Source organism: Pholis gunnellus, assembly GCF_910591455.1.
Source record: "Pholis gunnellus genome assembly, chromosome: 5".
In the NCBI taxonomy this organism is placed as follows: domain Eukaryota; kingdom Metazoa; phylum Chordata; class Actinopteri; order Perciformes; family Pholidae; genus Pholis; species Pholis gunnellus.
In genome coordinates this window covers 22,043,852-22,070,208 of record NC_136531.1, presented here as the reverse complement: position 1 = coordinate 22,070,208, position 26,357 = coordinate 22,043,852, and the positions used below count along the sequence as shown (strand labels likewise).

Genomic DNA, 26,357 nt, shown 5'->3' with positions numbered 1-26,357 from the left:
GTATACTCCCAGTTGATGCACTTGGAGAGGAAGGTGAAGGGGCTGCTGAAAGGACTTAAAGAGTTGTGGGATAAAGTGATTCACTAGGACCAGGCAGCCAAGGCCCAGCAGATGCAGAAGGACATGTCCTACAGGCTGGAGCGGGGACCCAAATACTGCAAGGGCCACACAAGTTTTGCCCCAGTCTATATCCAATATATTTGCATGATAGGTTGTCACTAAACACTATGTAAACTTGGAAAAAAAACAACCCATACCCGTTCCAATGGCAGTTTTTTTTTTCTAGTTATGACAGTATTACACCAGCTACATTATATTAACGAGTCTCCAAAACTAGGGGCGTGTCTATGACATTACGTGTGATTTCTGTGTTCGCGAGACTGTAGCCTCCCCTACAACTTCCTTCAGCAGAGCGCCATTTTCGGCGTTGTTACGGGACTACAGCATGCTGTTGTCAAACAGATAATAAGACCAGTATATAACGTTGTAAGACCTCTCTTTCAGTATTCATTAGAAATGGGACGAAAGAAGAAGAAGCAGATGAAGCCATGGTGCTGGTATCCTTTCTTTGTCTGGATGACAAAATACCATCGTAGAAATGCCAGAGGCTAAGCGTTAGCTTGACAAAAGGAAGGCCCGAGTTAGCCTCTCGGAGGGTTTATCGGCTTGTAAGCTAACGTTAGCTTAACGATTCGGTCATGGCTAGTAGATCGTGTTGAGGGTTGATTTTTAATCCAGTCAATGATTATTACCGCAAAAAAAACCACATTTGGTATCGTGTATAGTCACGCAGTAGTAGATTACGTCGAGTTCATGCTATGCTAAGAGGCAAGTTCAGCGAGCTGTCTCCGTTGCTAGCTAGCTAACCTGTTAGCGATGCATTGATGATTCAGGGCAACAGCTAACGTTATGATGTAGCTTACGTCTTGCGCTGGATTACTCAGAAACCTCGTGGTTTTCGAGTTGTGTGTACTTTGAATCTTTGCTGCCAGGTCATTGATCATGAATGGTGGGTAAGACTACGCCTCAGACCAGGGCGTTTTATTTAGGCAGCATTAACCTTGTGTTGGAGGCTTGCATGTGAGTCACTGGCTCGGGTGATGCACGTTGTATTTTTGGTGTTTAGCTGATGTTCCCTCTTTCGAACACAATCCTTAACTCTTCACTCAAGGTACTGTAATCGAGACTTCGATGATGAAAAGATCCTCATCCAGCATCAGAAGGCAAAGCATTTTAAATGCCATATTTGCCACAAGAAGTTGTACACAGGCCCAGGCTTGGCTATCCATTGCATGCAGGTAGGTGCATTTCTCATTGATCTAACTTTTAGTTCTTAAGTGTCTTTGGTTCCATCGTTCTTGCAATGTTTTGGTCATAAAGAGCTACCAGTTGTTATCATAAAGTGGACCCATGGATGAAACATTACTATGCTTGCTGTGATAGTATGCACATACTCACTTTGCATGTGTTTCAGGTACACAAAGAAACCATTGACAGTGTACCAAATGCAATTCCTGGAAGAGTAGACATCGAGCTGGAGATCTACGGTATGGAGGGGATTCCAGAGAAAGACATGCAGGAAAGAAGACGGACATTAGAACAGAAATCACAAGGTGTGTACAATTTTAAAAGTCTAGATGGCCGAATGACTTGTTTTCTTCGATTTTGTAATGGTTTTGTGTGTTTTGTGTTGGAATGATTCAAAGTTAAGGGGGATTCCTGATATTGGGTAGCATGTTTATGTGCTAAGAGCCCCGAGAGGTAGTGGAGGGTAATCCTGGTGTATCCCATCTAGGCTAAATGTATTTTCTATAACTACGATGCTTTTGAATGCTGTGTGCTTACCTTAAAACCAACCTTCCAAGGTTTTTGTTTGTAGAACCGTAGGTCCATTTTGTTTCAGCTTCAACATTACCTTAAATATTCCCTCTCGGGTTTTCAGAGAGTCAAAAGAAGAAGTCAAACAATCAGGACGACTCCGATGAGGACGACGACGACGACGATGAAGCAGGACCGTCGGTTCAGCAGGTCGCTGCTGTCCAGCCCCAGGCGGGCTACGCTGCTCCAATGGCCCAGCTTGGGATGCCTCCTGTGGCTGGCGGAGCTGGGATGCACCATGGAGGATATCAAGGCAAGGACCTCTTCGTCAAACCCAGAAGTGGGGAATCAGCACTGACTCAAGTTGTGACAGACCTATAGATATGTCTGTCATTTGTTCTGCCAACTTTAATGTTTAGGGCTTTAGACTTGAATGGGATTTAGAAAACCTTGACCTGGTGCTATGTCTGATAATTAGGGGGTTCTATTTTAGGATTGGGTGATGTGTTATATTTTTCTGTATGAGGAAAATGTAACCGTACACCTTCTGAAATCAAGTTTCTCACTTTTACGTCTCTTAATTTCAGGGTTAACTTATCGTAAAAACCCACTTCCTTTAAACTCGACAGAAATGAAATAAAACTTTCTTGGTTAGTCTGTCCGCTGTTTCAACAAACGCCATCTGTGCTTTGGTCGAAATAAACCCGTAAATCCCAGAGTTGCATATGAACGTCGTGCTACTGGCTGAGCAGCAGCAGCAGTATAGATCCGACAGGGAGGTTGGAGTGATGTAGTGTTGAGTTAAACAAAACGTATCCTCTTACTCACTGTTGCAGGAATGCCTCCCATGATGCCTGGCGTTCCTCCCATGATGCACGGCATGCCTCCTGCCATGCACGGGATGCCACCAGGGTAAAAGATCTCTTATTCATTGATGTGTTTAATGATGCCATTTTAGATTCAATGCTCCTTTACCCCTTTTAATAAATGATCCTCTTTGTGTGTAAATTAGATTTCATTTGACTGTAGTTCTAGCACAGTGGAAACCGCTTGTAGTTCCAGTGATCAACCACTTACATGGAACATAATCTTACCTATACAATGCTGTTTAAATAATTCACTGAGATTAATCAAGTCGTCTGCTTACAGTGTTCATTTGGGGTCCTTTCATACATGACAACTTATGGAAAAACCTTCTAGAACTACGTTAGGCTGATGTTCATTACATTTTAGTTTTGTAACCCGTCTGCAGCCTGAGGCCGGGGGGGGGGGTTATTTTCACTGAACGACAATGTCTGGTCACGTAATTCCACCAAAGTGAAACTCTGCTGGTTCTGCGTTACCACACATGCATCATCTCCGTTTCCTCTGTAACACCAAATCAGCGTTATTATTAATATACTTATTGCCTTTTGCAGCATGATGCCCATGGGTGGAATGATGCCTCCCATGATGCCAGGGATGCCCGGTATGCCCCACGGTGAGTTTTATTTATTTATTTTTTTTACGGATTACAAATGGCATTTTAAATTGAACGAGAAATAGTTTGTCTTGATATTTTTCACTCCGTATTGTCTGCAGAATTTAGAATTTTTTACTAATTTTGACTTGAAAGAAAATGTAGCCACACCACTAACAGCTTGCACATATGTAGTTTATGCCCATGTAGCAAAGATAACCTTGTAAATTAGATTGGTCGACCGTAAACGCATCACAAACTAAAGCTCCTGTTGCTTACAGTTTTAGATTGTTCAGCAGGTGTGGCTGAATTAGATGCATTCTTGCCCCCTTCTATTCACTCGACGTGCTTATTTTCTCTCTCTTAATATGTCTTCAATGTACTGGTGCCAGAAGGGTTGACTGACCGTGTTTGGGTGATTGTTTAGGAATGCCACCTCACATGGCTCCAAGGCCAGGGATGCCCCATATGGCCCAAGCTGCTGCAGCCGGAGTGATGCCCAGTCGACCGGCAGTACCAGTGGCCCAGCCCGCTGTCACCAAGCCCCTCTTCCCCAGTGCAGCACAGGTGGGCACCATGCACCCACACAACAGCACACACACACACACACACAACAGTACACACTCGCACAGCCTTTTCAGAGAGTTTAGAGCCGTCTGTAAGCCCGTCTGTTTCTTATGAAAACGGTACTCGGGGATATTATTGTACTTCTCGACACTTCGGATTTCCGATGTCTCGTTTCCTCATTTTCTGTCGTCAGCTGTTCCTCTTTTTCTGCCTTTCTCCGCCCCATTTCTTTTTTTTCTCCCTTCTTTTAAATCAGTGTCACTATTATGAAATTAGTTTTTGTTCTCGTTATTGAATTTGGATAGACTGGACATGTTACATGCAAATACTGTGATCTCCTTCCCACCATGCTGCAGATGGGCGCTGGTGTTCACAGCAGCACAGCAGCCGTTTCCTCTCCAGCTGCAGACCTTCAGTCTGCCTCCTCTCAGCATCCCTTTCCTAACGCGCCACAAGTACGCTCACAGACTTTGACTTGGCTGTGGCAGCTGCATGTTGCTTCTTTATGAACTCTGCCTGTAAATTCTCACGCTGTAAAACTAGGCTGATTGTTAAAGGTAATTGCCGCGTGCATCAAAAAATACGAGCACGTTGGCGATAATGTCGTCGTCGGATAATTATCCCCGACAACAACTGCCCTACTTTTTTGTCTGTGAGCTTTATTTCTGTGCATGTGCTTTAACTAACGCAGAATGAGGCGCAACACTGGATTTAATGGGTCTTATTTTGCATTCACTCCTCCTAACCTCTGAAGCATGATTACTGCAAGAACTACTCATCGCGCTTTGACTTTGAACGCTGCAGCAATGCATAACACACGTCGCCTTTTTTTTTTTCCCACACGATTTCGTTCTGTTTATATCTCAGGATTTGTATTGTGTATTGTACTGGACGCAAAGGGTTTAACTTGTGTCATGCCATATTTGTAATCCAGTTATATATGTGTGTGTGTGTGTGGGGGGGGGGGTGTTCTATGTCAAAATAATCTGTTACATAATGATTGTGACGAAGGTATAATCCACGGAGGACTTCTTTGTCTTGTGTTGCTTTTTTTCATCTTTAAAAAGTAAGAAAGTCGTCCCTCGGAGGACCAGTCAGTGACCTGATTCTCTGTCTGTTTGCAGGCCCAGCAGAGCACTTCAGGAGCTGCAGCTTCAAACTCCCACAGTACAGCCGCCTCCTCCTCCGACCCTCCCAAAGCAACATTCCCTGCCTACACCCAGCCCTCTGTCTCTTCTTGCTCTTCCACTTCTTCCTCTTCTAACCCCTCTAGCAGCACTGTGGCCAAACCCCCGGCCACAGTGGCCACCAAACCCGCCACCCTCACCACCACGAGTGCAACTAGTAAGTTGATCCATCCTGATGAGGATATCTCACTGGTAAGTTGCTTGAGCTTTCCATTTTGCCCTTTTCACAGTAAGTAATGACTGATACGTATAAGAGTACATGGATGGATGAAAGGGTGGGTGCACTGTTTGACCACCAGTCAGGTTCTGAATATCATCATCACCGTAAAGTTAAGATCGTTATGGGATATTCGCCACGCATTTACATTGTATTTCCTTACACTTCTTTACACGTTGCTCTGTTGTGGTTATGTTGAAGCATTGTTCTGAGCTTGAATGTCCTCAGTGTGAAGTCAGGGCACGGCAACATTGGTACCCAATTCCCCGTCATGTTTGTGAGTGTTTATCTTTGTACTGTAAGGGGCATACTAGACTTTCTTCAGTCTGAATGTGTGCTCTGTGTGTTGTCCCTGCCAACAGGAGGAATTGAGGGCCCAGTTGCCCCGCTACCAGCGACTCACACCCAGGCCGACTCAGGTCCATGTCGCTGCTCCCCCCGTGCCGGCTGTGGGCGGCATAATGCCCCCACAGCAAGGCATGCCACCACAGCAGCCTGGCATGAGGCATCCCATGCACGGTAAGGAAAAGCTTGTTAGGGGAAAAAGTACGCTTCAGGTGTTCTTTTTGCTTAACGATCCAAAAGTTTTGAGTTTGTGAATCGTATATAAAACCACTTTATTGTCACCAGCTTGTTTATATTATCATTGTGTTAATGAAACTACAGTTTAATTGCACTTGATCAGTGGTTCTTAAACAATTATGGCACATTTCAATGCATTTATTCGCTCTGTGACGATGACAAGTTCATGCTAAATCAAGTTGCTATTTATTTACGTAAAGTTTGCATCCCAATGAATTGACACAAGCTGCAGTTTTTAATTGAAATCAACCGTTTCGTCACATGTTGCGTTCCTTGTGTTCCCCCCCTGCAGGTCAGTACGGTGCTCCTCCTCAGGGCATGCCGAGCTACATGCCCGGAGGGATGCCTCCATACGGGCAGGGCCTTCCTATGGTGCCCCCGTACCAGGGAGGCCCTCCCATGGGCATGAGGCCGCCCGTCATGTCTCCGGCCGGGCGCTACTGAAGAGGCAAAGCAGCCACCACATTAGGTTTGAGGTTAACACCTTTCTCTCATCCTTGTGCTTTTTCAAACCTAGCTGCGAGCAAAGAGCAGTGAGACCAGTGGTGGTGAAGACAAAACATTATTTGTTAGAACTAATGGACATTTAATGTAACATCTTTATTGGAAAACAGCCAAACACCACACAAGTTCCTGAAAGCTATTTTGTTGTCATCTGGTTTCATGTGAGGATATATCTCCCCCCCCACCCCCCCACCCATAGGTTTCTCTCAGGTTTATAGAAGTAAAGTGTGTTAAAATGATTCATATTTCTTTTGAAGCTGCTGGAGTTACATGAGCGTACCAACCCCCCTTACAAAGGCAAGTTTCTCTTGTAAACATTTGATTCTTTTTCTTTTGTTTGTTTTTTCTTTTCGGTAGGTTGATTGAGGCCCTCACAGCGCGCTTAGGTGCTGTTGGACTTGCGTCCCCAACCTTGGTTGGTGAGGGCCTCAGTGATGAAAATGATTCCAACTAAGTAGTGTTAAAATTTCACGACTCATCATTCTCTAGCTTTATCCTTATTTCAGGTTTGCTTTTAATATGTCCTGGTCAAGAGGGTACCTGTATGCATCCTTTGTAATGTTTTATGAATCTGTTGTAATAAAATTCATCTTGAAATTCAATGCTGGTTTGTCCTGACGTGCGTGGAGGTGAGTGACGAAGGTTTGTACCGGTGCGCTTATCTCATTCCTCCTCTTTTTTTTTTTTTTTAACGACAGGATTTCATCGGGTATTTAAAAACCAAGTTTGCCATCATCTATCTTTTGTAAGAGTCCACCTCGCATCGTAACAGACTGGATATTGAAGTACAAAAGAAAACGCTCTTCCATGAGGTCAGAAACGGATAAAATATTTAGAAACTACGATGTTGGCCAACTTTTGGTTCTAAATACTGCATGTTACCTCATGATAATGACGGACATAACTGCAGATTAAATAACACTTATAGATGCACTCAACCAGAGCGCAGGAGGAACTAAATGTCACTCCTGATTCATTAACTCTTATTGTTTTTCTCTGTACGTGCATGAATGCTCTAGTGTTAGTTTGTCATATCTCAGTGGTGTCCCCGCTACAGAGGGCAAGCACAACAACAAACCCAACAATACAGTAGCTCTGTGTTAAATTCCAATGTTGTGAAGCAAGTCAGTGGTGATCCAGTTCTTTGGTTTGTCCCCGTTTTAGATGACTTCGGTTGGTAAAACTCCAAATAGTGGTTGTAAGACACAAACTGCTACATGATAACTCAGGTCTGTAGTTGTGACTTAAAGCAGCAACTCCCTGAATTACTTGTGCGTCCTTTCCTGCAAAAGAGTGTAGAAAGTAAAAGTTTCAAGTTGAAATGATCCAAAAAGGTCGCAATGAAACCCTCACAAGCACCAACAAATAGCTAACAGTATATTTCTAAACAGAACTTCAAACTGCGACACAACAGTCGATGTAACACCTGAAACTCCTTTGCTAGATTGTTATTTACTGCGGTGCTCGTTTGTATTGCTGGGTGGTTCTTTGTTATGTCCATCCTTATCTACTCTAAATGTTCATCATCGTCCACCGCGGTGATCCTGTGTTGCAGATTGCTGTAGAGAGCAATCGCTGAGATATCCGTTACACGTTTTGAGTCGTTGGTGCACACGTGAGATCAAAAGACTCGGTGGCAAGAAGTTGCTGTTGGTATTTAGAGTGGCACGAGTGTTTCCTCTGCGCATATCACTTACTGCTTTGTATTTGTTTTTGTTGTTTATAGCCCATCCATATCAGCCTTAAAACCCACTCAGCTGGCATGAAAAGGTCAGTTAACCCCAGTAAGTACCTGCTGTTTACTTTAGTCTGGGTCTGCCCTGTACAACAGGATGCTAGGCCTGGTTTTGTACTGTTTTTTTAAAGTATGTTGTTAAATTGTAAAAGATAATTGAAGACTTTTCAATGGGTGTTAAAGAGATATCATGTTCATTCCATTTTAGTGATTTAAAGGTGTGTGTGAGTGTGTGTGTGAGAGATGTTTTTGTTTTATTTGAACTGACTCTTCAAGTAAAAACTCAGAAGTTGTTGGCACCGACATGTACTTAAGTGTTGAAAGTATTAATAGTGAAAATGAGCTCTTGACATGAGGAAAATGTTTCCTTTGACGGTAATAAAAATTAGGATTTTGGTTTGGATGAATTAGTTTTTGAAAAGCTGTCATGAAAATGCCATGTTGGTCTCTATCTCTGATACTCTGGTCTTTTTTTTTTAAGTCGTTTTTTTAAACTCTTTTTTTGTATTTAAAGTAAAACAAACTGCCCTAAAAGGAGCAGTTGTCCTGAAAGTACCTTGACATGTATGTTTTTTTTTTAAATAAAATGATTGCATTAATTTGTAACCACTTGTTGTCCTTCAATTAAAAGAAATTCACATTTTAGGGGAAATCCACTATTCTGAGTGGGCGCCCCCTAGTGGCATGGGGGGGTTATTGATGAAACATGAACATGAACAAACCCACTTTAAACCCACTTTAAACCCACTTCTCCCACGATAGAAATCCTGAGAAAATCTGTTAGATACAGTCTGATACATTTATTGTTAACTGTACCTACTGTAGTATGAAACTTAATTAAAGCAGTAATAGTTCAGATAACTTCCCTATAAGGGAATGATGGAAGTGTTATTTGTAATTTCTTGTCTCACGATGAAGTAAAAGTAATTTGAAAATACAATAAAAATAAAGAACTACAGTGAAATATCTTCCTAAAAATAGTTTATACTATTTTAACAATGTATTAAATTACATTTGATTATGTTCTCTGTTTATTAATATGAATTTTACCCAGAGTTGAGTTAGTATTAAGTCCTTCAATGTTGGCCATTTTGCAAAGCGTTACTTAACCTTTTATGTAATTTGGAATGACCACCTTCAACGCAACCATTTGATGTGTTGGTGTATAAAGTCATTAAATGGAAACTTCCAGGACCACATTGCGTTTGTGTCCTAATTTAGTTTCTCTCTTCCGCTGGTGGGTTGTTGACGTTTCCAAGAATTAGTCATACATTTCTTTTTGAACCTGAAGTCGTGGTTAGAAGCATCGGTGAGGCCAAGCACGCTCTACATAAACTGCACGAGCAGTTTGAGACCTCATTTAGCCCCCCGCCCCCCCAAAAAATGCTAACAAAGCTCTGTGAGTGCATTTAGAGGCCCTCGCTAACCAAACCTGATTGATAAAAGGGAATAAATGCACAAAGACGCTCGAGCTTCTCAAACTGAAGTCCCCTTTTTGAACAGTGGCACTCAGTAAACAGTCACTTAACCCCCACCACCTGTTATACATGTAAACATTCTAACCGTGGTTTCCTGCTGGACTAGTAGAAGATACTTGAACCACAGAGCAAACCGCCTGTTCAGAAAGACCGTCTTTAGAATCTAACTTAGTGCAAAAACAAGTCTAAAGTCCTGCGGTTTGTTTTATAGATGATTCATGGTCCTACATCGTTCATGCTTATGAAGGTTTGCGTATTTGTCATTATTTTCTTTCTCATCTCGACCCTTTTCTATTTTCTAACAAGAGTGTGAACAATGTAACTCCCTGCCTGTCAGAAATGAAGAAGCTTCTCGGATGAGTCGTAACATATCTTTCAGAACAAAACAACAATAAACCCAGCTGCCTCTGAGTTACTGCTTAAAGAGTTGCTGGAGGTGTTCTACATCTTTCAGAAGTCATTCTTTTAGTCTGAGCATTTAAAGGACTAGACATTTGAACGTGTTGCTTCTCTCTCAAATTGCTCCTCTCCATCTTGCCTATGAAAAGTTGCTGAGACCCAATGCTCCGTGTTTTTGTCAGTCACGTCTCGAAGCTGTGCTTGAGACTCAGTCTGCAGGCCCTTTTTTGACAGACTTGACATTTGCTTCCCTCGATGCACATGATCAGAAAGCAAACATCCTGTTCAGAAATAGTCGTAATCATTTCCTCTGGGATATGTAAAACAAATACTCTGTGAAAAGTTTTCTCAAGCATGTGAGACAGACAACTGTGTGAATAAATGGTAATTATAGTGAAAAGTTGGGTCAAACTGCCACAAAAACCCAAAGAAAATGGATCTTTAGGGTTCTAACTGTTCTGGTGTGCAATAGATCCCCGTTAATCCGATCTGAACCTTCGCTCTCAGCTGTGTTGTATTGTTACTTTTATAATTGATGTTGCCTTAGAAGGAGCTGATCCAACATACGTTGTGTTGGTTAGGGGTGCGCTTCCTCTTGCGTTAGTCTTGAGGTTTGAAGGTGGAGCTTCATGGAGTTCCTCATGGTTTCATTTACAGTCACCCAAAGCTTTTGTTATCCAGTTCTGAGTGCTTGCATGTGTCCTGTCATGGTTTACATCACTGACGTCCCTCAGGATCTGAACTAAAAGTCTTCTGACCGTATTGAAGATGACTAGGATCCAGTACCTGGCTTGTCTGTGGACTCTGTTCATCACACAGACTGGATTTGGTGAGTTGATCATTTGGTGTGGACAGAACAACAGGAACACTTCACACTGTAATGCACCTCTGTCAAAAATATTTCAGCTTTGCTGCTTTCTTGGGGCGGCAGTTTGTGGTTGTATCATTTTGACTTTTATTTTACAACTGACACACATCTTTAAGTATAGAATCACCAGACAAGAATATGTATTCCCAAACTTTTTTTCCCCCCTTTTGTATGAAGTGTGCAGTGACATTCAGTTCTTGGAGAGGAATGAGGGGGACTCTGTGGTTCTTCCCTGTGTGGTTGAGCAAAGGAACCCTCCACCTTTCGGAGTCTACCTGAAGCGCAGCTGGCTGGATCCCCGCGAAGTGCTCTTCAAGTACACCGACAGCGACGTCAGTGTGGGAAAGGCCGACGACAAGAACCGCATCAGTGACAGCGGAGACCCGAGCAGCCACGCTCTGAATGTGACCGTCTCACAGCTGAGTGCCAGCGACACAGACCGCTACTACTGTGAGTTTATGGTGGCCAACCCTTCCTCTAACGACGACCGAATACCTGGAAAGACCGAATTCTTCCTCCTCGTTAATGCTGGTGAGTGTCTATTTTTATTTTATTTTTTTTCACGTCCCTCTCACTTCTCACCTGATTTTTAGGAGGTTGAACTTTCCAAAACTACCACAAAACCAGAAGGTTCAAATACAGAGTGTTGATATTTGGAAAAGGTGCTTTTCATTTGCTCAGAAACTAGTGCTCGCACTAAACACCGCTGTCTGATAAGGCATACTTTATAATCATGATTGTCAATCATTTCGGTTTGATCCAGGTGTCCTTTCAGCCAGAAGGGAAAGTGCTGGAACTGTAAGTCGAGGGGGGAATTAAAGAGCTAACTAAAGACATGAAGTTTATTGTGCTGGTGGAGGATATACACCAGCAAGAGGGATTTTAAAAATGTATGCTAAAATGCTAAACATGATCACTCAGCAGTTCCTGAAACATCAACTTGTTTCCCCTCATTAGACACACATTCAGCATGTTGCCCATGATGACTCACTCTGGTCAGTGTCTGTGTGTTCAGGCATTTGCCAGCCTGGCCGTGAATGACCTCCTGTTATCTGGAAGTGCTGTGTCCCAGATCTTTTGAAATACACCACATGCAAAAACAAGTGCAACATTTTTCGAAATCAAAAGCTTCAATCCAAGTTTTATTTCAATTCAAAGTGTACAGACATATTTCTACAGGTGGACTCAGAATGAGCTTCAGTATTGCCTTTCACACCAGCTCCTCTCACCCTCTTCAACACTTTAAAAACAGCAGCTGTTCTTTTTCCTGGATGCAATAATATGCAGTACAATAAATATTGATATACATCCTAAATTTCAATATACTTTTACCCCAGATATGCCTTACCCCGCAGCACCCTGAACATGAAATGGGATTTTTTTTACCATGCGTCGTATTCTAAGGTTTATTCCCTTTCCCTTTTGGAGATGCCGCTGGGTCGGCGGACATTGGGTTGGTAGAGACGTGTTCTGGGGGCTCAGCCGTGCTCCCCTGTTTCCCCCCAAACGGTGAAGCCTTGACCGTAGAGGGGGTGAGTCTGAAGCGGCAGCGGGGCCAGGCGCCTGTGGAGGTGTTGTACCACTCAAAGCGTCACCACGGCAGCAGCCCCCCATCCTCCTCCCAGTTCCCTGTTGAGAGGGTCCAGCTGTCCTCGGCGCCCGGTCCCAGGGGCATCACCTACAACCTCACCCTGCAGCAGCTGCAGCCGGACGACAGCGCCCTGTACAGCTGCCAGCTGCTCCTGCGTGGCGGGACCGACACCAGCACCAGTCTAGGGAGACATGTGTTCTTTGTTTCTGTGCAAGGTGGGTCACGTCACAGAGGGACTTGATCGCCTTGGTTACTTATGCTAACCTTCATTCTGTTTTTCAGGCTTTTGAAAGTGGAAAATTCTTTTGCTGCGCCCGTGTGTTTCCTGCTCCTCTTTTCATGTTGTTTCAATGTCTATCAGTGTCTGATCAGTCCAGCTCTGCTATCTCAGGATGTCCGCCTTCTACTAACATAACTGCTACAAATAATATCAATATCAATGGCTGTAACTTTGGTGAAGATTCCACGTATGTTCATATTTGCCAAGTTAACGGTCGAGCAGTGCTGTTAATGCTGTTTGTTTCTCTTCAAATAACAATCTGAATAGAAACCGATGCGTAATGTCCTTCTATGTCTCTTCTATCAGTTTCACAAGCACTAGCAATGCTCCCTCTATTTTGTCACCTGTGGGTGTGCCCACAAATGAAACAATGAAAAAAAAATAGACATCAGCATGTCTAATATTTGGTGATGTCAAGCAAGGTTGGGCCGTGCCGTCAGCCATCAGTTCCGAGATGCAGAGAATTATTTTGAAATCCTAATTATGTGTCTTAAAGGATAAGTCTGGTGCTATTCTACATATTTCCTATTATCAATCCTATAAATAGACCAAAACCAACAATGAACGTCTCCTACTAACAAGCGTTTTCTGTGTAGCTAAAGCCTGGTGTGGCTCATTCCTCTGCGCCATAGCACGCCATCCTCACACGAGGCATTCTCAATGCTGAGAATATCCCCGGCAAATACACCGTTTACTTCAGTTTGAGTGACAGTTGCTGAGAACGACAGTGTCCGGCTGTTTCAGCAAATTATCTGAGTAAAAATCATTTCATCTATATATTGTTGCCATTTTTTGCAGTGAATGGGCTCGGGGCCGAGGGCCACAGGGTCGCACAATATTGTTTTTTATTTTTTTTTATTTGATGACAATTAGAAAATGTAGACCACCGTTTCTGACTGTAGAATATTCACAAATATAATTAAGGAGCTTGACTCAGATTATTGAAGTATGTGATGGACATTCTACCAGGAGTCTTGTGTTTGAGATGTCAAATGTCAAATGTCATTGCTGTTTGTTGCTGATTACTACAGCCTACAAATGAGAAGGAAGTTGGTCTCAGTGGTTTTTGCAATTCCCCTGAACACACCATGCATGAGCTGTCTTTTGACCACAGTGGCAGTTCGTACCGCTTTTGTTTAGTTTATCTCACAAGATTTCATGAATGCACTTGTAATGCAGCGCAACGAGGGAGCTGAGTGGTGTCAGTGTGGCCCCTCAGGGGATGTTGAGGCCCTGAGTGTTTTTTTGTTGTCTTGCAGCAGCAGTGAAGCCGACCCTCTTCATCTCAACATTTCTCTATCTGCTTCTTCACAGGAGGTCAGTGTGGCTGCTCCAACTACTCCACTCTGCTGTACGCGTTGTCCTCAGCTGTGGTCGTTCTCCTCCTCCTCTTCCTCCTCGTATTTGTGGTGATCTATAAAGTGAGTGGCTTATATTATAATGCGCTGCTCTGATACTACACAAGGGGGGAAAATTGAACCAATTACAGAACAGCACCTGCCTGCTGCGAGCGTGCCTGAGTTCCTCTGAGCGCTCACCACAAAACCACACTAGTTTCATAAGTTGTTGCTGTCAGTTGTCACCATGTTTTTCTTACAATTCAAAGATGCAGGCGGTGAAATCTTTATTCTGCTTTTACTTTAGTTCTAAGATGTATTCTTTATGAGAAGTGAATTATATTGTATTTTTAAGTTATAGTAAAACATATCATAGAGAGAACGAGACTCCGTTAGGACTTCCTATTAAAGACGCTGCCTCGAGAGACAATGACAAACTTTGATTTAACAGGAAATCGAGAGTGTGTTCACTTCACTGATTTGTCTTCCTCCTGTTTCAATGTCTGTCAGGGCAAAGCACGCCGCCGCAGTGTCATGTCAGTCTCTCAGGCCCCCATCTATGAGGAGATGACCGTGGCACAGCCTGCCGCTCGAAAACTGCAGCCCCGGCATCTGGAGGAAATGGGTTCCGAGTACACAAACTGCCACGTGAAGAAATCCTGTCCCGAAAACCATTACGAAAGCCCCAGCGGGGCCCTCAGCCCCAGGGCTGATTCTCCGAAATGAAGTATTAGATTTTGTCACCGGCATCGTAAACTAGACCAACTTATCCAGACTCCAATGGGCACTCTGAAGGTTCTCTAACAGATTGTCAGAGAAAGATTGTCCCTGTGCTGTCTTTTATCTCATGTATATTGGACTGTTGATATTTTGAAAAAGTGAGTCTGTATTTTTGGCATTTTCTTAAAAAACATTTGTAAATCTTGACTCCCACTGTCTGTTTTTGGCTATTTCAGATCAATTAAAAGTACCCTGCGGAGTTTTGTAAACAATAGTCTGTATAAACCGATAAAGCAGAATGTGTAGGCAACGGGACGAGATCTGTTGTTACGGAAGCGTTCTGGTTTCCTTTTGTAATCAGAGTAGTATTGACCGATCACATGTGAGCGGACTTTGGTAGCATGCATGTAAACAGTCCGTGTGGAGAGCAGAAGTGGCGGAATGCATTGGACGAAAAAGCTTTTCTGCCTCTTTGAGGTCTGACAAACGTTCTGACAGCTTTAGCTTCCTCATAAAACATTTGCTAGCTTAGATTGTTGATATCCAGATTTGGCGTAGAGTAGTGTTAAAAAAAATTTGTACCAAATCTGTCAAAAACTCCACAGTGTAGCTTTAAATACCTGACAAATCAAAGTACTTTATGACATTGATGCTTAAATCCGATTAAAAAAATCCAATATTTCCATTAAGAATTCCTGTTTATTGGTTTGCACACGACCTAATCAGGGTTTTCCCTGAATTGTTTTTAACACAAGGGGGCAAAAGGTGCGTTGCATTTGGCATAGAGTTTATGCGTACACCTTCAAAAATAAATCACGATTTGACAGACTAAAGTGTCCAGAGGGACAAGCAAACAAAGGTCTCAGCAATGACAGATATAATTCACAATGCTTGTTCTGACTCTGAATATCTTAAATGTATATTTATTATACACATATCACGGACCACAGTATTATAATTATTAACCTGTTAGGTGTCCAAGAGACCAGGAACAGAAGAAATAATAAAAAAGCTGTTTCCTTGCTTCATTCACTTCCAAGATGTCACTTGTTCTGTTGAACATGAGAACCAAACAGATCATCTTCATGCTCCTGAAAGGTCTCTGCTGTTCCAGGATTCAGCATCTGAACTACAAAAGCACTGTTCAGAAACACAGCATGGACCACAGGTGTGGCTGGAGATCTAGCCTCGTAAATGTTCAGTTCATGAAAATCACGAAAACAGACTTTTCCCTGATATTTATTTTTGAAGATCATTCAATTTAAAATGCATCCACATCTTACGGTCTGAATCTGCACTGGTAAAAATGTCATAAATCTTTCACAAAATGCACAATAGGTTTGCTTATCCGCTATATCCAATATATTATATTATGATTATTGTATTATATTATTATTATAATATGACATTAATATTAATTTTTTAGACATGACTTTTGGATGAATTTTTTCAACATACCATATTAGGAGTTTTACAAAAAAAATAAATAGTTCAACATACTATGCTATGATATATTTATGACTTTTCCGACATTATATAGTATGAATTTTTCATAAAAACTATACAGACTATTTTCGACAAAGTATACTATGACATGTAGATTTTATGAATCTTTTCAACGAACTGCACTTTGACTGTAATATGACTTTCTTCAGCATAATAAACTGTGGGTACATCCCAAGTCTCTTAATTGCATCCCCGTTTCCCTCACTTGGCTCCTTTCCTTGCATCTTAGTTCCTCCCACCAGGGATGCATGGAGAGATGCAAGGAAATCATGCGAGGAGAGAGGAAACGAGGAAATATGTGTTAAGAGACATGAGACGTCCTTTCCTTTGTATCGTCACGTGAGGCGACGTCCCGTTTCTGATGACGGAGGATCAGCTGATCACAGCTGGATCAGCTGTCAGTCGGCTTTAACAGCTGGAGAGACTTTTGAGGAGTTTGTGTCTGTTCACATGATCACTGTACTTAATAATAGTAACTAATAATACTAATTACTAATAAAGACACCTTTATCACTGTACTTAATAGTAACTATTAATACTAATAACTAATAAAGACACTTCATCACTGTCAGAGTAGAGGTGGTTTCTCTCTGTAGCCTGGTACCCGTTTAACAAACTGCAGTGAGTTCATTAAGTCCGTGGTATTTATACTGTGTTCTGTGGTATTTATACTGTGTTTTGTGGTATTTATTCTGTGTCCTGTTTATAAGCGCAGGATCGAGTTCTACCGACGGAATACGTTTGTCTTATTTAGTCATTATTTACGTCTGTATGTTTTGAAATTCTGATTGTGTCGTCATTATTAAATAACCCAGAATATGATTATGTTATGACTTTTTTTCAATTATTTTCAACATACAATAATATGACTTTCTTACAACTTTTGTATTCATACTATATTATGACTCTTTTCTCCAAACTATAGAATTACTTTTCCATTACTTTTCTTTCGACTTACTATACTAGGACTTTTTATTACTTACTATAATAGTTTTTTTTTATAGCACAATATATGGTGACATTTTTTTACAACATACTATAGCCCACTATGATTTCTTTTACATTTGTATGGCTTAGTATGTGACATCTTCTTAATATTGACTTTTGAATGACTTTATTTCATAACATGACTTCTTTATAACATACCATATTGTCATGTTACTTTGGTATAATATACTCTGATTCTTGATGTCATTTCCATTACACTATACTATACTATGAGTTTAAGACAGTTTTATGGCATATCATACTATGATTTATTCATAAAGATTTGTTTTCTATATTGCATTTCCTTCATCACACACTATATGATTGTTTTCATGACATTTGTCATGCTAGACTATACGATCTCAATGTATTCATTGTCGTATCTCCCACCCTTAAAGAACTGTTAAATATTTACTTTTGTTTCTCTACTCTCAGTATGGATAAAAATGATTGAAAAAAATAAAATACTTTCAAATCGCCGATAGAATCATGGGTGGATTTTTTTTTTTTTAAAAAAGGGACAAGACACCCAGTAACAGCCAAGAAAATGTGTAATTTATTAATATAGTCCGAAAGAACATCCATAATCCATGGAAACATTTTTTTCCGGTGCATGTCCTTAACAATCACATTCTATGAGGAGAAAAAATGAACAACATTAAAAGCCACAACTTTGTATTTCAGTTACAGACATTTTTCCTTAATGTTTTTTTTCCAAAGTAAAGAGAAAGGCAAAGGCAAAGTACCCCCATCCGCTCACCCACCCTCCTCCCACTGAACAAAAAAAGAAAAATATGAGAACCTTAAAAGTCACGGGCCTCTTTTCTCTCTCGGTACAACCCACAGTGCTTTAGCAGAAGGATAAGCGCTCATTGGTTAAGGATTACACAGCATGGTGACGCAATGTAAAGTTTTACTCAAACATTAGATGTCAATAATGAGAAGAGGGGGGAAAGGGGGAAGTAGATTAGAGGACATTTGAGCAAGAGAAGAAAACAAGAAGAACCCTACATAAAACCCTGAACCCTAGAGTCTGAGTCGACAAACGCCAGCAGTACAGCAGCTTGGTTTGGACTCTTCCCTCCCACTTGTGCATAGATCATGATCCTTTAAAAACCAGCTTCACTCCTCCACTTCAAACCATCTGTTACATGTTAACACATCTCTCTACTGTTGAAATACCTGTCACAGGAACAGAAATGCGAACAGACAGGAGAGATGACGTAAAAAAATAAAATAAAAACACTTGCACAATGCTCCTGGACTACAGGATGGAAACTTAAAAGTCAAAACATACGAATGCATTTTCTGTCACTGTCTTTTTCACAATCAAACCATTGATCAGTTTAAATGTAAAGCAATTATACTTAGATTTCACATGTAAAGCACTGCACTTTTTTTCAAAGTTGATTCTTAGTCTTATTTGGTAAATATATAACTTGCTACAAACTTTTTTTTTGTTGTTACTTGGTACCCACTATATTCTGTTAAACTCATGACCTTCAGTGCTTGCTTGGAGTTTAATTGTTTTCAGTTGCTTTCACAAAAACATTAAATCTAGAAATGATGGAGTTGCGATCTGGAACCCTGGCCTTCCTGAGACAAAATCCACATCTTTTATGAGTGTGCAAGATATTGAGCAAACTGTGTCGCTTACAGGAAATATAAAATCACAACTCAATACATACAGAGATAGTCTGTCGACGCTGAAAGAAAATAAAAAAAAATTGAAATGACACAACACTGATCAATCCCAGAGTTCTTAAAGTAGCATAAATCTTCATTTTGCAAGATTTCCATGTCCATATTTGATGGAAGATGAAATTTGTCTCTTTTTTATTTTCTAACATTCCTGTTATAAAATCCTATTTCCTTGAACTTCAGACGAATGAAATGCTTGTAAACGACAGGTGGCTTTTGCAAAAAACGAACAAACAGAAAAGATAGGCACCTCTGAAATGAGTCTTGTAACAAACTCACCTCCCACACGTCATCCCTTTCTATTTCTCCATGAAGTTAACATCGGGATTACTAGTCCTACAGCTATCTATGGCCACAGTTCTTTGTTTTTTTTCCCCCCCTTTTTTTGTTTTGTAGTTTTTTTTGTAGTTTTTTTTTTATTTAAAATTTTTTCTCCATTTTTTTTTGTATAATTGAAACAAAATGGTGCAATACTCAACGATAATCCTTGTATTGGATTATCCCACAATAAAAGCCACTATAAGGTAGATAAACTTTTTACAGATAGAATGAAAAAAATCCATTAAGTCCTTGAGTAAACATGTACACGTGAATTGTCACCGTCTCCCCTCAGTACTTAAACTCGTTTGTCTACGATTAGCTGAGTGAGGGGTAGAAGACACTCAGTGCAACGTTAGACGATAATAATGTCTATCAGAATAGTTTTTGACAGAACAAAACAGAAGAAAATAAAAAAAACAGACACAAAATATAGCATACTGAGTGGAACATTACGGCGGGCCGTGGGCCCGGTACACACAGTTTCTTGCGCACACATTCATACAAACATCTGAATTTCAAGCACACATCAAAGATGACTTTTGCATTTTTTCCTCTCAAAGATTTTGTATTTGTAACTCAATGCAATACATTTTTTTTTATATTCTCTAAAAGCCCCTAGGTGTACCTGTCAAACAAAAAAAGAATTACTGACTTCACATTACATTATTGGCGCTCCATGATTCAAGTATTTGTGTTTAATATTTTGTCTAGTTTTGATATGTTTGTGATTTCTTTTTTTTTTTTTTCAATCGACTGGTTGTGTTGGGCTTTTAGACAGGCTAACTAACAAACACACATATGTACAGTACAAGCACTTCAAAGTACTGTAATATGTCATCAAAACCAGAACGTGCATATCCAACTCCATATAAGAAAGCCGATGCTTTCAATCAATCAAGTATCAGTTTACACCCGACCCAAAATTCTTTCCTTCGTATCACTTATTTGCGGGGAAAATACATATTGCTCATTTTTCAGTTGTGTGAAACCAAGACCGTTGAAACAAAAATAAAACGTTTCAGAGGTCACGATCCAAGAAGTCTGAAGAGGTGATACCACACACACCAAACTCACAGTATGTATATGTGTATATATATATGTGTATACATACACATATACACACACACACTGTTCTCTAGAACAGAGCTGTAGAGAGGAGAACCTCTCGATGCTGGTGCAGCATGGGAAACCCCCTTCACTGTCGGGGTTCTCCGGTTATGCAGGATGCAGGACGAGGAGGTCCTCGGCTATCGGGTCTGTCTGAGCTTGGATCAAGGCAGTTACAGAAACAGGCAATAGTGATTTTTGCTTGTGTGCTGCAGGACTGCACGTCCTGAAAGGTAGCCTTTTCCCGTTTTCTTGCTCTTTTTTTTTTTTTTTTTTTTTCTCTTTAGTTTAGTTTTTTAAAACTTTTTCTTAAAACGTTTTTTTAAGACTTTGTACCTCTTGAAATGTGCCCCTCCCCTCCTGCTGATGCAGAGTGAGGAGAGTGAGGCTGATACAGTTGGCCCACGCCATCTGGGTCTGTGGAAATGTACAGTTCAGCGGTCCCGCTTTGAGCAGGACACAAACATAAAATCGAGATAAATACAGCATCCACAAAAAGGCACCCCGGCCACCAGTCTACTCCTTTAGATGGTGGTAGTAGAGGCTGACGACAGGAGACGTTTCAGCTAGAAGTGCAGAGCGTTAACATATTATAGATCTTTTTTTTTTTTCCTTTTTTCCTTTAGATTTTTTTGCATTTTTGAGATTTTTATGTCAAACTTCATAAAAATGACGTTAAAATGCAATTTCATTTTTGGTTTTAAAAAAATATGTACCCGGGATTACCCATCATCAACTGTGCACTGTAGCAAACTGGAACACCCAACTGAGTAAAGATTTTCCTCCATAGCATGGGGGGCATTCCCCACAAAAGCATTAAAAAAAAAAAAAAAATCTCAGCCTTTTAAGGGTGTGATGCTGTTGCCCATTTGTTTGATCCCTCCTGTCCCCCGCTGCACCCTCTGCAAAGGTTATCAAAGCTCCTCCAAACAGGGAACAGAAGTGCTCTCTATAAAGATACAGTACGACACAGCAAATTTATATTGGCACATTGTGTTGGCAACTTTTTACACGCAACAATGGGCCCCGAAACAGTAAATATAGGCCACCTTTTTGAGAAAAAAGATTCAATACAAGCATTTTCCCTTCCAATTAGGATTAAGTTCGAGGCATGAGGTCCGTACATGTTGCGCAGATGGCCTTTTCATTTAAGACTTTGCTCTCACAGTAGAAAGGACCGATACGGAGAGCTGCAATCTCTTACTTGGTATCATCTACTCCCCTACCCTGAGATCAAGTGGACAGAAGTGTCTTCAGCGCAGAGACAAAGGCCGATCTTTGATAAAGTGTTCGGACTTCAGTACGCGACAGTGTTCTGGTGGCTTAGCCGGACTTTACAGAAACAGCGGCCACTCTGAAGTGACGAAGGGTTCGGGTTTGACAAGCTCATGGGGACGAGTGCTCATTCCCGCGTGAGGCTTGGCGTGCTGTAAAGGGCCCCAGCCTCTAGTCTTTTGCATAGAAACAGATAGGAGGGCCTGTTGGTGCCTGGTCAGGGGAGGGCTACTGGGTCAGGTTGAGGTGGAGGAGGTCATAGCGTAGCAGCTAGGCAAAGGGCAACGGGGGACAGCCTGCGGGCAGGCGGAGCAGCTTGGAGCAACAAACACCCACACCCCCGTCTGAGACACCCTATTTTTTTTTTTTTTTTTTTTTTTTACACATCTCAAGATACTACCTGGAAGTACTACAGAATACTGTTAAACACAAAAGCATGATCAGTTCAAAACAAATAGACAATCAATAACGCTCTGTAGTATTGATCCTCGTTTTGCATTCAATACACAGGATGAACATACAGAGGCACCTCTGAAAAGTGTTTCTGCATATCAACAGTGAAGGGCTAGTTCAGCAGCCAGCATTTTGTAGACCACTGCATGTAGACAAAAACAACAACACAACACATTGAGAAACAAAATCTCCACAAAAGAATACAAATAAAAAGAACACTGGCAAAAAATTCCAGAAATATGACTATTACATCTTCCAGCTAAAGTGATCTGTGTGTCAACGAACTGAGAGCTGGGGGGAGAGGACGGCAGCAGGGTCGGGTGGTGGTGGTGGTGGTGGTGGCGGGCACCCCCCGGGCCCCCCCCCCCTCCCCCCGCTGGAGATGCCGTGTGCGGCAGAGAGCCGTGATTTGCCGGTCTTGGAGGAGCCGCATTTCTTCTGAGGGAGGGTCAAGTGGAGCCCAGGAGGAAGTGCTGCGCTGTGGGGGGCTGCCGCTTGACACCCAGAGGACCACAGCAGAGAGGCACTCAGTGGACACTCCCCCCCCCACCCCCCCTCCTCCCTCCCCTCACCACTCCCCCACCGGCGGACTGGCCGGCGGGTGTCACGAGACAGCTGACGTTTGCAAGTCTAGTGCCTCCAAACAGAACAAGGCTAAATATTTGGAGTAACAGTGATATTCACTTTGATATTGTTCAAAGAAGGAAACAACTAAACATAGACTGCAGTTTTTCACCAATATCCAATGGTACATTTCAGTTTTGTTTCCCTTCATCCTGCTAATAGAGGAACAATGCCGGACACATTTCCAAGGAATAGATATAGTACATAAAAGAGCAGTTGTTGGTTTTTTTCGTGTTGTTTTCAATGTTTATGCTGCTCCTTTTTTTGATTCATTGGATTACAGTTGAAGCGATTTGCTCTTCATAAGTGCTATGATAAAACCCTTTGAATTTATAAAAGTCTTAGTCTCTTCTGTTTGTACAGTACCAAACGCAAGGAACACTCGAAGGTCTACTGCATTAGGAGAAACCCCTCTTATTTGGTATTGTGCCAGATACCCAGAACCATCCAATCCCACTGTGGATTCAGTCTCTGTTGGTTGTGGCTGTGGCATGCAGAGAGGAAGTGTGCATTATTGTGTCACTCTTTAGTACAGTTTGCTGCTTGCACAGTTCAACAGCGGCTTCTTCCTCTTTGCAGAGTTTTCCCAACAGTTTCAGGGGGATTGGCGGTCTGGAGGGAATCCAAGTTTCGAAAAAGGGGTGGGGGGGGGGGGTAAGGTTTGTGAAGTTCCAATGTCTTTTGCTGCGATCAGCAACAATCAAGAAAACAAAAGAGAAACCAGCTCCGGTGGACATAGAGTATGGACGGAAGAAAGGTCTATGGTGTATATTGCACAATGTAAGGTGAAATTGTGTTCTTTTTTTTGTTTGTTTTTTTCCTCCAAAAAACTGGCTGACCATACAGACCGCTGGGCTTCATAACAAATCGGACAATAGAAAATTCAACAAAGCACCAGTAAGCGACTGGGTTGAAGGTGACCAGAAGGATCTGGGCTTGCAGTGATTAGGTGCCACTGGACCTACATAGGCATGTACGGAACCAGAGACACGCAGCGAGGTTGACAAATAATCTTCTCTCAGCTTATATATTGTAGATATCAAAAAAACGCGCTTGGGTCTAGACCTACAAAAAAAAGAACATTTTACAGCTGTGTCCAATCCCTTTGAGAAACCAAAATAATTAAGCTGATGATTGGTAGGGCCAGTCGCGTGGCCAGGACTTCTTACTGCTCAGTGACAGAGTTGGTCACCAGTCATGTCCTGTACCACTTGCTGGTTCAGAGGTGAAACTGTGCAAGATTTCAGCTATTTCTTCAGTTACAAAAACAACAACAAAAAAGGCTGCTTGGGAAGGACCTGGGCCAGAGAGCACTTAAGGCTAATATTAGTGCTGAGAAACAAACGCTAACACAACTAGTAAAGGTCTTTGAACCACATCATTGGCCATGGACATGCTGGGAATGGTCGTTTTAAGTCTTATTTGGGGATTTGTTTTTTTTTTTTGGAGGGAAAAGGAAAGTCTCAGATGGCAGCTTTGATTGCTTCTCCTAAAAACAGTCTTCAAAACAATTTCACACAGAATGTCATGTATACTTATGGAAAAACTAAAAAACACTTCAAAGGTTTCTTTGTATTGTGTCTCATTTCAGTTTGTTTTATACGATGCATTTCAAAAATACCAAAAAAGGTAAGGTAAACCAAACAAAAAACGGACAAAAGCAAATCAGAAGGACTGGAGTCTGCAGTCTGTGGTTGGGACCTCCAGCCTTCTGATTCACAATTCACAGTTCAAAACAGTTCAAATTGATACTGATTATCGCCACATGATTTGCTTGGGTTTTGCTCCTGTTCATATTGATTTTTTTTTTTCTTTTTTTTTTGTATTTCTTTTTTCTCCCACCCACCACCAATGGCTTACGTGACACGGTGGTGGTTGGTTGGTTGGTTGGTTAGTGTATCGTGGCGTCATCCTACATGGACTCTCCACTCAGCAGATCTCCAGGCAGCAGGGTGTTAATGGAGGTGGGGCTCCCGATCACACGGCCGTCGTCTCCGCTCGGCGGACCCCACAGGCTGGAGTAATGGGGCATGCCGCCCCACAGCAGGTCGCCCCCGCTGGACTTGCCTCCGCAGCCACCGCCGCCGCCGCCGCTGCTCCACTGGCCAATAGAGTGGGACTGTGGTGTCCCGCCCATCCGGTTTTGATTGGTTCCTTGGTTGGCCTGCCAGCTAGTGGTGTTAGCCCCCAGGGACTGGCCTTGTGCAAAGAAGCGGTTCACCTCCTCCTCGCCGGCAAACTCCGCCAGGATGGTGGTGTTTCCAAGCACACACCTTACAAAAAGGACAAAGGAGGAAACCATTAGTCTTACAATATTTCAACCAGAAATAATAGTTTTCATGTTATGAAAAGGTCTTAAGTAAAAATGGAACAGCATATAGCTGACATACTTTCTAAACACATGGTACTGTTTTTTAGAGCTTTAACATGCTGTTATGCTCCCTGCCATAACCACATTCCGTGCTGCTGAAAAGTGGGTCACACAATTTGCATTTTGTTTCTATGACAACCAGCTGCAGCAGCAGCCACTATTAGCAAAGCAAAATTGGGGTCAAACCTTCAGCAATTAAGAGATTTTTTTTTAAAAAACAGCCAAAGTGACCTCAGACTGGCTCTGAGCTGGCGTTTCCTCCCATTTCAATTTGATTATTACAACAACAACAACTGTTATATTACAATACAGCTGACTCCAGCATGAATCACCACCTCCCCGCCCATGTGACAGCCCCCAAAAATAACATCGTCTGGAGCTGAGCTGCTGCAGCATGGGAAAACACCATTAGAAAACGGGAACATTAGGATTTCCCCAAGTGTTACCCATTTTCTATTCTCTGTAACAGCTGCTTCACTGTAATATTAAAAAGCAGGAGAAGTTTGGGAAGAAAGGGTGAACGCTTCCTTAACGTCTGGTTGCTAAGCCCACTGTGGCTGATGTAAAAGACGTTACTGAGGCTTACATGTGCAGAGACTTCTGGGCCTTTGCGGCCTCATCCTTGGAGCTGTAGCGCACCACGGCGTTCCCCTGGGTCAGGTTGAGGTGGAATGTGATCAGGGGGCCGTGCTGCATGCACAGGGTCCGCAGAGTCGAACCGTCAATCTGGAGCACAGCAGAACACACAAGTTACAGCTAACATCCAAGTTTATTCACCAATATTACACTGTGGTCTCAGCCAACATTTATTTCCCTTACTCACTGTCCATGTTTTATATTTCCTCTGCCTGAGACTGTTGATTTGATATCAAAGTGTTTTGTATCACACTTGCTAGAAGGCAAACTAAAAGTGCAGAGTAATATCTTTTACATTTTAAGTATCCGTGAACACATCTCTGAATTCCTGATAATAACATGCCAGCTTTACTCCTAATACACTGTGGCTTCAACCTAGTAAGACTTAGCAGCACAGAGTACGTACTTGTGGGGTGAGATTCCTCAGCACCAGCCAGCTGCTGGTCCTGTTGGGGCTCTCAGTACTCCAGGTGGTTCCCTCTGTAACAAAAATGTCATATATAAAGTTATGTATTAGAAGAAAAGTAGTAGAGCTGCAGAGCTTGTTAAGACAAAATGTTGTCAGTAAATTAGTTATTATTAGACCTTATAATAGAGCTCTTAAAGGGAAACTGTTCAAACTTTTCAGTCACTG

General features: G+C 41.9%; 3 protein-coding genes across 4 annotated transcripts in view; 2 read left to right on the top strand and 1 right to left on the bottom strand.

Moving 5' to 3' along the window:
• Positions 1 to 414: 414 nt before the first annotated feature.
• Positions 415 to 6,936, top strand: znf207b (zinc finger protein 207, b). Its single transcript, XM_079159237.1, has 10 exons — positions 415 to 557; positions 1,172 to 1,298; positions 1,475 to 1,613; positions 1,943 to 2,131; positions 2,655 to 2,730; positions 3,237 to 3,298; positions 3,705 to 3,844; positions 4,969 to 5,223; positions 5,611 to 5,767; positions 6,123 to 6,936. Exons 1-10 carry the CDS (start codon positions 517 to 519, stop codon positions 6,272 to 6,274), a joined length of 1,338 nt encoding a protein of 445 aa, XP_079015363.1. The 5' UTR covers positions 415 to 516; the 3' UTR covers positions 6,275 to 6,936.
• A 3,704-nt stretch (positions 6,937 to 10,640) lies between these two features.
• Positions 10,641 to 16,267, top strand: cd7al (cd7 antigen-like). Its single transcript, XM_079159752.1, has 5 exons — positions 10,641 to 10,775; positions 10,992 to 11,345; positions 12,243 to 12,620; positions 14,000 to 14,106; positions 14,533 to 16,267. The coding sequence occupies exons 1-5, from the start codon at positions 10,715 to 10,717 to the stop codon at positions 14,746 to 14,748; spliced, it is 1,116 nt and encodes a 371-aa protein (XP_079015878.1). The 5' UTR covers positions 10,641 to 10,714; the 3' UTR covers positions 14,749 to 16,267.
• A 6,430-nt stretch (positions 16,268 to 22,697) lies between these two features.
• tnrc6c2 (trinucleotide repeat containing adaptor 6C2) overlaps positions 22,698 to 26,357 on the bottom strand; it is a 47,407-nt gene continuing 43,747 nt past the window's right edge. For both annotated transcript variants that reach the window (XM_079159102.1, XM_079159103.1), the window contains 3 exons: positions 26,130 to 26,203; positions 25,674 to 25,813; positions 22,698 to 24,989 (listed from right to left, as the gene is read on the bottom strand). In XM_079159102.1, coding sequence (XP_079015228.1) covers positions 24,629 to 24,989; positions 25,674 to 25,813; positions 26,130 to 26,203 — 575 coding nt within the window. In that variant the 3' untranslated portion in view covers positions 22,698 to 24,628. The remainder of the gene's footprint in view (positions 24,990 to 25,673; positions 25,814 to 26,129; positions 26,204 to 26,357) is intronic.